Source organism: Oryzias latipes, chromosome 7 (assembly GCF_053564925.1).
Source record: "Oryzias latipes strain Hd-rR chromosome 7, Olatipes_Hd-rR_3.1".
Classification (NCBI taxonomy): domain Eukaryota; kingdom Metazoa; phylum Chordata; class Actinopteri; order Beloniformes; family Adrianichthyidae; genus Oryzias; species Oryzias latipes.
In genome coordinates, this window is record NC_136243.1 from 7333053 (window position 1) to 7347004 (window position 13952).

The 13952-nt window shown below is 40.1% G+C and overlaps 1 protein-coding gene across 2 annotated transcripts in view; it reads right to left on the bottom strand.

The window, feature by feature from the left end:
* LOC101164536 (cryptochrome-1) overlaps positions 1-13952 on the bottom strand; it is a 46183-nt gene that overhangs the window by 31207 nt on the left and 1024 nt on the right. For both annotated transcript variants that reach the window (XM_023956986.2, XM_078950131.1), the window contains exon 2: positions 8838-9001. In XM_023956986.2, the coding sequence (XP_023812754.1) occupies positions 8838-8995 (158 nt within the window). In that variant the 5' untranslated portion in view covers positions 8996-9001. The remainder of the gene's footprint in view (positions 1-8837; positions 9002-13952) is intronic.

Genomic DNA, 13952 nt, shown 5'->3' on the forward strand with positions numbered 1-13952 from the left:
AGCGGCATAGAAAATGAATGATGAATGAAAAGGTGAGGCAGGGTCACCTGTCAAGTGTAACTCAAAAGTCGCCCTCTGGGTCGTGCACACTCGTGCAGATACTGGGTGTCTGTGGCATTTGTGTTGTCATCCAGTGTAGCGATGGCCAAGAAACGCTCATTCGATTTTGAGTTGAAACTTTCCGCGGTGGCATACGCCAAGGACCTTTCTGGTGAGGAATCTGTACAACATTTAGGGATGGATCCTAGACGTTGCAGAAAATGCCGCAAGCAGATGGTTAATATACTGAAAAGATACTGCAGAAAGACGAATTAGAAAACTGGTTAGAACATGGAGCATTGAGCAAAGCCAGAAAGCTGCACATGTATCCAGAAAAAATGATCCGAATAAAAGCAAAGAAGATTTTTGATGCGGGGGTTGATTCTTCAAAAGAGAAAAGAAACGTTCACAGCCAGTACTAATTTGAACATAATACAATGTTCTCATCATTTCGATAAATCCTCAAATGTTTATCTGGTGGCGTTGTCTGCATTTTGTGATAGAATTTCACAGCAAAATGAACCTGTGAGCCAATACCGTTCTGTCTGTGATTGAAGAAACGCTGAGGTTACCAATGGCAGTTATCCAGAATGCACAGTCATCCTTGCATTCACATACATCTTAAAAGTTTGGATGTTGTTTTCATGGGAGAAATGCAGAAACGCTGCCGAGGTTGACTCTAGGATGATGTCATGGGGGGTACCCACAAGTAGCGAAAGGCGACTCGTTTTACTTCAGAGTAGAAGAAGGATTAAAAAAAAATAACTCTTATTTTCAGAATTTATTTTTTCCTTTAGTATGCCAAAGATAATATATTATCATATATATGGATGTTGTTTACTCTGAAAGTCATAAGAAAAGCGTGGTATAGGCCCTTTGAGTTTACAATACAGTAGGGCAAAAAAGTATTGAGTCAACCACCAATTGAACAAGTTCTCCCACTTAAAAAGAAGAGAAAGATCTATAATTTGCATCATAGGTAGACTTGAACTATGGGAGACAAAATGAGAAAAAAAAAATCCAGATAAATCACTTTGTCTGATTTTTAAAGAATATATTTGTAAATTATGGTGGAAAATAAGAATTTGGTCAATAACAAAAGTTCAACTAAATACTTTGTTATATACCATTTGTTGGCCATGGCAGCAGTGAAATATTTTGTGTAAGTCTTCCCAATGTTTTCACAAACTGTTGCTGGTATTTTTGGCCCATTCCTCCATGCATATCTCCTCTAGAGGAGTCATGCTTTGGGGCTGTTGCTGGGCAACACAGACTTTCAACTCCCTCCAAAGGTTTTCTATGGGGTCGAGATCTGGAGACTGGCTAGGCCACTCCAGGACCTTGAAATGCTTCTCATGAAGCCACTCCTCCGTTACCTGAGTAGTGTGTTTGGGATTGTTGTCATGCTGAAAGACCCAGCCACATTTCATCTTCAATGCCCTTGCTGATGGAAGGAGGTTTTGACTCAGAATATGAAGATACATGGCCCCAATTATTCTTTCCTTTACATGGATCAGTCGTCCCTTTGCTGAAAAACAGCTTCAAAGCATGATGTTTCCACCCCCATGCTTTACAGTAGGTATGGCGCTTTTTTGGATTTAACTCAGCATTCGTTCTCCTCCAAACACGACGAGTAGAATTCTTAATAAAAAGTTCTGCTTTGGTTTCATCTGACCACAGGACATTTTTCCAATCCTCTTTTGGATCATCCAAATATTCTCTAGCAAACTTTAGACGGGCCTGCACATGTACTGGCTTTAGCAGGAGAACATGTCTGGCACTGCAGGGTTTGAGTCCCTGGTGGTGTAGTGTGTTACCAATGGTAGCCTTTGTTAGTTTGGTCCCAGCTCTCTGCAGGTCATTCACTAGGTCCTCGTGTGGTTCTGGGATTTTTGTGATCATTCTGACCCCACGGGGTGAGATCTTGCAGGGAGCCCCAGATGGAGGGAGATTTTCAGTGGTCTTGTGTGTCTTCTATTTCCTAATAATTGCTCCCACAGTTGATTTCTTCACACCAAGCTGCTTACCTATTGCAGATTCAGTCTTCCCAGCCTGGTGCAGGTCAACAATTTGGTTTCTGGTGTCCTAAGACAGCTCTTTGGTCTTTGCCATAGTGGAGTTTGGAGTGTGACTGTTTGAGGTTGTGGACAGATGTCTTTTATAGAGATAACCAGTTCAAACAGGAGCCATTAATACACGTAAACAAGTGGAGGACAGAGGATCCTCTTACAGAAGAAGTTACAAGTCTTTGAGGTATACCTGTGATGAAAATTACAGGCCTCTTTCATCTTTTTTTTTTAAAGTGGGAGAACTTGGTGGCTGACTAAATACTTTTTTGCCCCACTGTATACAGATAATATATGAAGTGTAAACTAGGCCTGCACAATTAATCGCAAATTTATCGTTATCGCGATCTCAAGCTGTGCAATATCCATGTCACAAAAGTCAGCGAAAATCGCAACAAATGGTAAACCTTAAATGTGCTAAAACAATCTTATGGCAACTTGAACTATTTAATGAATTGAATAAATCCATTTATGCATTTGACCAACCAAATGGAGCCCTTCACGATGTTGACCAATCGGATGGCCAACAAGACGTTGCCCTCCTGATTAGACGAGGGTCATTTGGAGAATAATTGAAAGTATTTTGACTCTTATTTAAATTAAACTTTTGCAGTGAAATGAAAATGCTTTTGTTGTTTATGCTATTTGTTCATTTATCGCAAGTTATATCACCATCGCAATATAGATCACTAATATCGCATATCGCGTGTTTTCCTCATATCGTGCAGCCCTAGTGTAAACCTAAAGTATACTGCCTTACTTTTAGTCTAGACTTATTATACATGTATGCAATTAAATAGACTACGTTAATAAAGCTACGTTAATTAAGCTAATAAATTGTAGCTCTGGTCACAGATCCTCTGACCTAGCATCCTAAGGCAACAATGTAACAGTGCTTCAGCATTATTTAGTAAAGATGTCCTGGTGTACACGAACCCAAAGTGACTACTAGGTTACACTGAAGAATTCTTGGTTTTAATCCACAATGCTGGAAATGTAATTTTGCAATAGATCTATTTTTTTTGTCAGCTTTAAACTGAAGTGGGAGAACATACAAGTGAAAAAGTAAAGAGTAAAATTAAAGTACAGTTGATTTTTGACCATCACTTCTTAAATGTTGAGAACACAAAACTGAAGGTCTGGATTTTCTATGAGTCATTATTGTGGCAAAGAGACCAAAAACTGATGTTTTTGTTATATTTCTTCAAGTTATTCCAAAAGTCGGCCATGGATATTGTGTCATCTGTATCACTATCACGGTCCGTTTCTGATGTTACAGACAGAAACTTTCGTAAGCAGCATCTGTGTCAGACCAGTCACACTGAGACCCAACAGCAGATTGATTCTAAAGAACAACAACAAATCACATAACTGAACTGGCCCCATTAAGAAGCATTTGGTAAATCTGTTTGGGTCAGGTTTTTTCCAGCACAAAGGAAGCCCTGTGACACTAACAAGTGTCAAACAAAAAGGCAGGTGTTTGATCAAATCTACTGGAATCAAATAACCTTTGGTTTTGTCTTCTTCCATGAACTGGGGATTAAGAGGTCTCAAATGGACGATTTTTATAAATTGTAAAAATGAAGTGTGCAATGCTCCTTGAGGTTCATTTTTCTTTAGCACAAATGTGGTTAATAAGTCCAGCAGCCTCACCGCTCAGTGCGGAGACCTCACAGCTGTGTCAGAGTTAGCACAGCTGATGGAGAAATTTTCCACCCTCCTCACAACTTGTCCATTTTCACGTGTGATGACAGCCTGCTTTTGTTTACAAGCACACGTGTCTGTCATGAATGCACTCGTCTTGGCCTGCAGCTCCAGTGTCTTGAGGGAGCAGGCATCCGTTGAGTAACCAGCCACAAGTGGGCCACAAACACGTAACGTTCACGGGCTGACACACTAACCTACTTTGCTTGGAGATTGCCTTTGCGTTTCTGCCTTAATAATAACAAAAAAAAAAGATAAATGTGCAAACTTTATTGATTATCAGTCTTTTTGCATCAAAACATTCAAAGATATGACACCAAACCAACAGCCCATCTGCTGAGCATTCACAGGAGGTGATAGTTTGGGATTATCGGAGATTAGAGAATGAGCAGCGCCCCCATCTTGGGGAGGTGTCTCAAATGTCAGCATCTGGTTCTCCAACATGGCTTTATTTACCACTGACCTCTACCCGAGTTTCAAACACAGAGAGCTTGGTAAGAAAAGGTACAGAGATGAAGGGGATGTTATATTCCTAACCTGCAATACAAAAACAACTCTGGACACAATCAGATGATAAATAGAAAAGTCCTGGAGCTCTTTTAAGGGTTTGGTCTGAATGAATGAAAGGTGCTTAAACATCTTCACTAGGCTCTTAGATACTGACTCTCAGAAGCAGAACAAAGAGTGAAGTGGAAAAGTGTGCGTGGGGGGGGGGGGGGGGTTGTTGTTCACTGAAACAAGCTCTCATCGTGATGAGGAGAAAAGCACTAAAAACATTACTAGTCCTCTGCTTTAACCTCTTTCCACGTGAGAAACATTTTTTAGCTTTTCCATAACTTGAGCAGTTTTTTTCCACCATTACTAGTAAAACCAGCCAAGCAGCTTAATGATCTGACACTGGGAGATTGCTGGTTTGAATCCACAACTGAATTAAACCAAATACTAGAAAAATGAGAGCTGAAGCCCCTCTTAGCTTCAGGAGTTGGATTGCGTCTTTAAACCGCCAATTGGTCCCTGAACGCAGCAGTGACTGCACTTCCCTCAGCGAGGTTGCTAAGGTGTGGGACAACTTGCTTGAACCCACAGCCTCTACATCATTTACTCCCTTTGGTTCACTGTGATCCTGATCGTGTGGGGACCAGGGGGAAAAAAAAGAAAAAGCTTACATGTGACATAGAGAAAAACTTGTAGCTGGGCGAGCTACAAGCCTTTGGAAAGATTCTGGGGCAGAAAGTGAGACCTGTTGCTGGAGTTCCCGTTTCGATGGCGCCATGTTTGATCCCTGAGCTCACCATGTGCTCCAACAGCTGCCTTCCTCCCTTCCCTTTTAGCATTTGATTCATAAGTGACCCATGCATCTTGTTAGTTCATCATAGGGGTTAGCTAACTGACGTGCACCAATGAGGTGCATTTCCGGCCTCACTGCCTGCCAGATTTTTATTTTTAGTGGCCGATCTGCTGGATGTGATCGGGTCAGTGCGCTTTTGATCCCCTGCCTCCCCCGTGCAGTGCAAACTGCTCTCCAGAGCAACACTTTTTAGACTCACGTGAAGCCTCTTGAACTTCTCTGGTCTGCTGTAACACCACCAGCTTTTTCCTGAAAAGGTGAAACCTGTTGACCTACTTTTAAACCCCGTGTCCGTTTAGCCAGTCACCATCACTGAGCCCTAAATCTACCTGCAGCCCACCCTGCATGAAGGGGATTATGAGAGCAGGCTTGAAACGGGGCACCTTAAAGGCCTGTTCACACCGGGACGATTTTCGCCGGCGATTTTCGCCGACGTTTAACGCCTCGTGACTAAACAAAGGGCACCAATGTGAGTGTGCACACCGACGCGAAAAAACGCCAAAGCGTCAAAAAAAAAAAAAAAACGCCTCGGGTTCGTTTTTTTTCTTTTTTCGACGCGTCGCGTCGAAATCTATTCGGCCAATGAGAACGCCGCTTTTGCACACGTGTCTGGAGCTTCTGAAGTTACAGTAAAACACAACTTGGGGGCGCTCAAACACAAAACTGCCTTGCTGAGCACACATACCGGCGAAGAAGATAGACGCCAAGTAGCGTCTACACTGCCGCAAAGAAATAATGACGGACATTCTAAAACATCCCCGAACCAAGCACCAGTTGGAGCAACTGGTGCTTGAAATATTCATGTTTTCTCTGTTTGATTCTGACAAGCGCGTAAATACTTGCTCTCTTCTTCTGAGTGAAAAGCGACTTTAAGAATCGTAAAGTTGCGCAGCGCCACCTTGTGTACAGGAGTATTTCTGTTTACATTAAGCGCCATCTAATGTCAGGGAATGAAATTGCATGTTCGCTCGGCTCATCGTCAGCGAAAATCGCCTGGGTGTGAACACAAAAGACGTGGCGAAAAACGCTGGCGAATAACGCCTGGCGAATATTCGTCCAGGTGTGTACGGGCCTTAAAGCTGAGCAAAAACCAAAGTTTAACTTAAATGACACAGCGGACTACAGACTACAACACAGAGCAATGCTGACATCAGGTTGCACTTTAAAGAACTGCAACAGAACTCCTCTTAAACCCTTTATTAGCACAAAAAGTCGAATCTTAAATGTCTTACATGGACAATAAAGGCTAAAAAGAAAAATCTGCATAAATTATACGTTGGCATGTAATTATATTAGTTTATTTTCAATATTTTTGAATTGAAAAAACTGCAAGGCTTTGAAGGGATTGAAGTTTATTTTTACTCGTTTTTTTTTTTTTACATTTTCATTACTTAATTTGTTCTGATTTGTATTCTTAAGGATTGGTTAAAAAAACTTTTCAGTTTTAATTTCTTATTCTTTTTTTTACATATTAGATTTTATATGATGAATGGCATCTGTGGATTTATATTTCTTTATATGAACTAAAAAAAAAGTGTTTTCTGACAGATTTAGACATTTTATTATTCAAAACATTTATTAAGGCAAATATAATCTTTTTTGGGGTGAAACCCTCTTACTTTACATGACAATAAAAAGGGACATGACTAATTCTTTGACATGGGTTACTTTAACTGCATCATTTTAGAGAAAAAAAAAAAACGATCGTCTTTAAAACAAGCAGAAATTTGTCTTTGAGAAACGCATCGTGACCTGACTGACATTGGGGTTCACCATCCCCAGTCACGCCGATTCGTGGATTTCATTCAGCAAACTGTTGTGTTCTGCATCCTGATTGGATTTTAAACTTACCTTGACAATCAATCTCCTCTATGTCGTGTCTTTTACACACAATGAGTTCAGTTTGACGAATTTACAAAAATCTCTGATAGTAGCAGGTAGCCATGGGCCGACATAACCTTTGTCCGGCCGATACGATACCCGATATTTCCACTGAAACTGTGGCCGATATTTGCTAATGCTGATATTTAAGTGTCTACAGTAACACAAAGTTCAGATTTTCTTTTTGTTTATTAAGTAGAAATGCACAACTTTTCTTTTACTGGACAATCACATTGTACTTGACCTTTTTAAACACATAGCAAAGGATCCCATAGGAACAAGTATCACTTTGAAACTTTCATGTAAATATATCTGTAAAGATTTAGATCATTTATTTAATTTTGAACATAACTGTGAACCTTAAGCTCCCCACTGCGCGGGATCTATTAGGAACAACATGGATCCTTATCAAAAATAACATTTACCTGAAAACAGTCAATTACTGACTATGACTAGGAACATAAACTTTTCAATCTATTAGGACTTAGTATACATTTAAAAAAGAAAGTGTATCTATAAAACAGTCAGAAAAATATCAGTAGATTTTTGTAAAATTGGACAGACACCGACAAACTCAAGTTCTGCAAAACGTCGGCTGATGCCGATACGGGCACGGATGTATCGCCCATCCCTAGTGGCAGGTCTCTGTTTTCACTTATAACTCGACTCGACTTATTTTGTATATCAAGGTTTGAACTTTGACCTTTTTAACAGAAAAAAAGTGTGAAAATGTTCATGTCTGAGAAAAGCGTGTTGTGAGTTTTACAGCCTTAAAGCATCTGTAATTCGACTACTTCTATCGTGGGTTATTCTTAGAGCGTCTCCCGTGATAAACTAAGGAACAGAAGTTTCTTCTGAAAAGAGGAAAAAAAACTGCATTAGTTTGAATGGACTAAAATTGATATTGATTTATATTTTAATATTTTGTTTTAACTTCAATAAATGTATTTCTGTTATTTAACTGGATAGATTTAATAGGACATTTATAGTTTTTTGTTTTAAATTGCAATATGTTTGCTACCAGCCTTGAACGTATACTTGAATTGTTTTTTTTTTCCAACTAAACTGGTTTAAAATGTTTGCAGTTGGTTGCAGCAGATCTGCATCAGTGTTTGTTCTCTTACGTCCCTTTCAACCCTTCCTTTTGTACAATCATTAAATAAAATGTTTTTGTGCAAAAAATGTACATCACTAACTATTTGACGTTGTTCAAGCTTTAATTATGCGAAAACAGACTGAACTTGCAGAACAAGAGGTTTGGAAAAAACAATTGTGAGAAATGCATTATGATCAAACTGGTGTAATCTTGTTTTGTTCACACATGTTACATGGACAAAACTACCGATTTGCACTTTAACATTCTGTTGTGTATGTTTTTAATAAGAAGTACTTTTGCATTTTATAAGTGGATGCTACAAGAATTTTAAAATCTGTGGTTTTATAGACGTAATACGAGGAAAAATGTATTTAGTGTAGGGGAAGTTAAATCCCAATCATTTAATAAACACATTGGTTTGTTCGGTCTTTCAAAAATGAACTCAACATTAGCATCTCATTTTTAACTTTTTGGCCCTTAAATTAAAAAAAAAAACATAATATATATATATATAAAAATATTAAAACAATTACCAGAAAGAATGTATTTTGAATAAATATGAATACTTTCTGTACTAATAGTAGCAAACAATAAAAACCAAGTTTGAGTTAAAATGTGATTTAACTACAACCATTTCCACAGATGATAACTGCTGAACAAACTCAACACGAAGGTTCAGAACAGGATGAAGCCGTCTTCTTACCTCCACCTGTTGACCCCCACATTAGAGGAGCCTGCGAACCACGGGTCCAGAAAGTAAACGCACCGCACCGTGCCCGCCCCGCGCACCGCCTCCCGCAGAGCCGGGTTATCGTGGAGACGGAGACCTTTCCGGAACCAGTGGATGGAATTTGGGGCCATGTTAGTCTGAAAGAGAAAATTGAAGAGCATCCACAGGGTCAGTCCAGCCAATCTGGAAATGGGAGCGTGCTGCTGGACGTTTTCCTCCCTGCGGAACCATCAGCCCCCTGAACAGAAATGAAGGTCTCAGCAGGACTGATGGCGAGTGTGAACGCCTTCTATCTGCTGCCAATAGGTGTGGGAGGGCTCTGAAATAGAACAACATGCTTTGATGTCGGCAGTTTGAGAGATTTGGACAGAATCTGCTGTGAATCTCACATCCAATCAGCAGAAAAAGTAAAGATTTTCTATTATAGCAACACTGAAAAAAATCAAACAAATGTAGACCTCAGGAAACCAGCTCCCTTTAAAAAGGCTTTTCTGGGTGTTGACTGGATTTTACTCAGGTTCTGCAGATTCTATTACTTATAATGAACTCAAAAAGTGCAAATGCAAACCAAAGAAACCTCAGAACAAAACATGGCTGAGTCACTAAAGTTGAGATCGTTTCATGTTCAACATTAAGCCCAGAGCAGAGACTACAATGAAATGCAAAACATCTTTTTTACAATTTCACCTGCTTTGACCGCAACTTCACTTTTCTGTTGTTTTTACTGCACCTTCCAGGTTGGAAAATGACCACACGGTAAGCCCTTTGGCTTTGGTAAAAATGACATGCTACTACGACTACAGACTATCAACAACAACGGTTTCTGTATGAATGTGAACCTTTACAGCACTAAACTTTCCTATTTAGACATGTGAAAAGTAAGGGTTCCTTGTTAAATATATAGAAAAGTGCTTCAAATAAAATAATTGTAACAATTTACAAACAAAAATGATGACCAAAAATGATGTGGAAACATAAAAATCTGCTTTTAACTGGGTTTAGCTGCGCAAACAGTCTGGGGGGGGGTTGGGGGGTCAGGTTGATGTCCATAGGTGTTGTTTTACAAAAATATGCAGCGGTAGATTAACAGCCATACTGGGTTTCTGGTTGAGTTCCAGGCTGTTTTGTCTTACACCCCTGTGTTATCACGCTGTAAAAGCTGTTCACTCGACCCCAGCAGAAAAACTGATGGCCGTGTGGAAGTTGAAGTGTTGAAGTGGGCGGCTGTGGCTGCAAGAACCTCAAACATTATGAGCTGTACCTTTTAAAATAAGACCAAAATTTTAAAGAAAAGGTTAAAAACTAAACTGGGAGCCCGTGCTGAGCTTCTAGAGCTACATACACACCGCTACCGATGCAGGGAGGGGCTTCCTTTCCACTGTATACGACTACATGACCGCCACCTACAGCTGGAAATGGTTTGGTGAAGCGGTGCAAATCTCTCGAATTGGGCACGAAAAACGGAAACCGTTCGGTTTGTTGCTCTGGCGAATATGGATGACCATCATGTCAGGACAACCATCTTGGTTTATCTTTTAGGGATCACCACATAAGTTTTGGTGAGTGTCACCGCCTGCTCCATCCGTCACTGCTAAATCAGAGTCCCCGATTGGTCAACGCTCTACCTGGTTTAGCTGACAGTGCACATCAATGGAAAGAGTATAAATGGATGCAAAAGCTTCTGTAGCCACACGTGAACATGAAACTTTTGAATGCATAGGCCCAAGCCACGCATTTTCACGCTCTAACGGAGACTTTTCACTGGAAGAGCTCGCCTGAACGAGAGCTGTGTGATCACAGCCTAAAGCTGATGTGAAGCCAGCTCTTCTCCAGGCCTCGCACGTGGTGGAGTTTCTTCTGACTAAGACACATCCAAAGCCTGCAGCCTACAGTAATCTAATCACTACAAAATAACAATGTCAATAATCACTGAAGCTCTCACACCAGACCTCTTATCTTTGACTTTCTCATCTGAAAAGGAGCCATCTGTGCCTGATAGTTTCATTAGCTGCTCAAAAGACATCGAAGAGTCAAAGGTAGCAAAGAGATTACATAAAGATCAATGAGATTTTGGTTCAAAAAGCAATAATCAGAGTCTCTGTCTTGACTGGATTTAACATTAAAAAGTGTGCAGTGTTTGATAAAAGACTATCAAACGACTGAACTCCGTCTTTTCTTTAGATTAGACTGAAAAGACCACATTTAATTCAGAGAACAATCCTACTTCTCTATTCATAGACCCACTGTGAGGAAAATTGTGTTTGTAACATGTTCCTGCATTAGGCCTGCACAATATACCGCTGTGCAATATGCATATTGCAAAAGACAGCAAAAATTGCAATAACTGGTTACCTTAAATGTACTAAAACAATCTTATAGCAACTTGAAGCCTTTAACGAATCAAATCAATCCCTTTATGCATTTGACCAATCAGATGAAGCCCTATTATGTTAGATGTTCGCCTCCTATGTGGACGAGGGTCATTTGGAGAATAATTTTTAAACTGTTGCAATGAAATGGGACTCATGTTTTTGGTCATTTTGCTCTTTGTTTATATATTTCGTTATCACAATATTAATCACAGATCGCATGTTTTTATCGTATCGTGCAGCCATATTCTGCATTTTTCTGATGATAGAGGACATGTACGTAAAACAATAAGTATAAAATTGTGTTGCTGAGTATTTCTGCATTCAAACTGTTGTGAATCAGGAGCAGACACTGCTTGAAAAACTTGTTGTGGCATTGATAGAAACAACAATTTGCAGACCACAAGCTCCCTGCTCCGCTCCATTCTGATGCATCCACTTGCAGATCTTTGTTTTCCTCGTCTGAACTGGAACTGGATCTAAACTGTACGGCTGGATAGCTCCAATACTCCTTACCATTTGTGTTGCACCGCTAGTGTTAGGTTGGGGGTGTGAGGGGCTGTAAGCTAGCAGGAGAGAAGGTGAACAGTTGGGCGACGGGAAGTGGAGGTGGGCTTGCTCTGTGCCATTAGTCTCGCCCACAACTCAGATTTCTAAAGAATTACTGCTGCTATGCAAAAACCATGTCCTGGAAAATGACACAGCTTTTTAACATTTTGGTGAAAAACAGCATAATCTCAGTTAATAGGCCACTGGGAACGCTTTTAAAATGGAACAAAAGATAATCGGAGTGGGATTTCATTCAAACCAGCACCAACACTTTACATGCAAGACTGACAACTGTTAATTTTGACACAGATGATCAACCGTATTAACAAGGTGCCTTTATGGTCAATGGGTTTCCTCATTGTTTCAGTTTCTCTTACAAACAGCAGAAAAGACAAAAAACAGAAGCTAAAAGAGGAGTAAAAAGATAACTACGATGTGGAGAAAAGATCTTTTGTCAGCACTGTTTTTACTGCCAGAAGACTGAAGGGAGAGGATGACTGCTGTTGAATTTATCGCCACAGACTCAAAAACAGACCCTTCTGACACTTTTTTCAGCCAGCCTGAGTTTAGGAGAGCATGTTTCCTTTCCTTAACAATCTGTTCACACCTTTTTCTTTTTTGATATAAAATCATTGTTTTGTTGTACATTTGATTTCTTTCCTCCTCTTTGCCATGAAGGTCCTAATTCTGAAGGTAGTGTGCTATTTCTGTCTGTTTTATTGTTGTTTAGCATTAAAAAAAAAAAAAAAACTCCATGGAAACTTGAGATGAAAATAAAGGATTTGGATTGTGGATCAGAATTTCCGTCCAAAAATATTCTCATGTTTCTCAGCCCAGCCCGCTTCTGCAGTTCACAACTCATTCAATGTTGGAAGCCAAAGCGGGAATGCGGCAGATCAAGAATCTGGCGGGTGGGCAGACGGGGATGATCAGCAGAATGACCCGACAGACGCGCAGGACCAAATTCAAACCGGTCAAACGCCAAGCTGACGTTTCCTGGTTTGCCTGCAGCGTCTCTTTTTCCCCTCCGTCTACAGAGTCTGAATGAATCAGACTCAAACTGCCGGACGCCCACTTGGCAGAGAGACCTCATTCAGGGATGACGAAAGTGTGGAATAACTTTACATTCTCACTGAGCTCCATGGTGAACAACGGTTTCCTCATATGATGAAAAAAAACGTTTATTTTTTTGCTAAACACGAGTGCTTTGGATCAACAGAAAGCACAAACTTACTTTTGTTCACAGAATGTCCAGACGCCAAGATAAGCGATGGATGGCACGCAGCCTAAAACTGTCAGATGCATCGCCTCAATGACGGAACGGAAGCTTCCCGCGTCGGTTTGTGGCCTTTTTCAAGGAGTAAACAAACTGCATCTGCTCATCTGCAAGCTGTTATTTCACACTTGGGTCAGTGTTTTCCTGCTCAATATGAAGAATATAAATAAACCACACAATTACCAGCAAACAACCAAAAAACTTATTCATTGGGAAGTTTTTAAAATGCGTTGTTTTCCTTAACACTGTCATATTTGAAGGGTTTGTGTAAAGAATAAGCACTAAAAAAAGAAGAAAAATAAGAACCTTTAGAAACCCAAATGCTGCACAAAAGCACAGTTTCATTCGTAGAAGAAACGCCTTTACGCCTCCCCTTTACTGAGGTTTGCAAAGCTCGCCGTAAGGCCATCAAACAGGAAACCCAACAAGCAGTCAACCACTCCACCACCTGAGCCACAGGCAGGAAGGGGGTTTGAACCGCTCCAAACCTTTAAAAGGGCAGCAGGTCAAGTTTCTGCTGCCAGCAGACGGCCTTCAGGCTCTGAATGGGTCGACTGATTCCAGATTCACACTTAAAACGTGCCTAATCGATGAGTAATAACACAGCAGTGTTATAAAAGAATGACCAGCAAAGTCTGAAGGTTTGTTGTTATCATAGAATCAATATGTAACATCAAAAACAAACATACAAAAAAATAAATACATAAACATGTTTATTATATTTTAAGCTAGGGCTGCAAGATATAAGGGAAAACTCGCGATAACATCAATAGTGATGACGATATACCTTTGCGATTCATGAACAAACAGCAAATCAACCAAAAATATCATGTCTACAGCAGTTTAAATAAGAGTCAACATACCTGAAATTATACTCCAAATGACCCTGGTCTG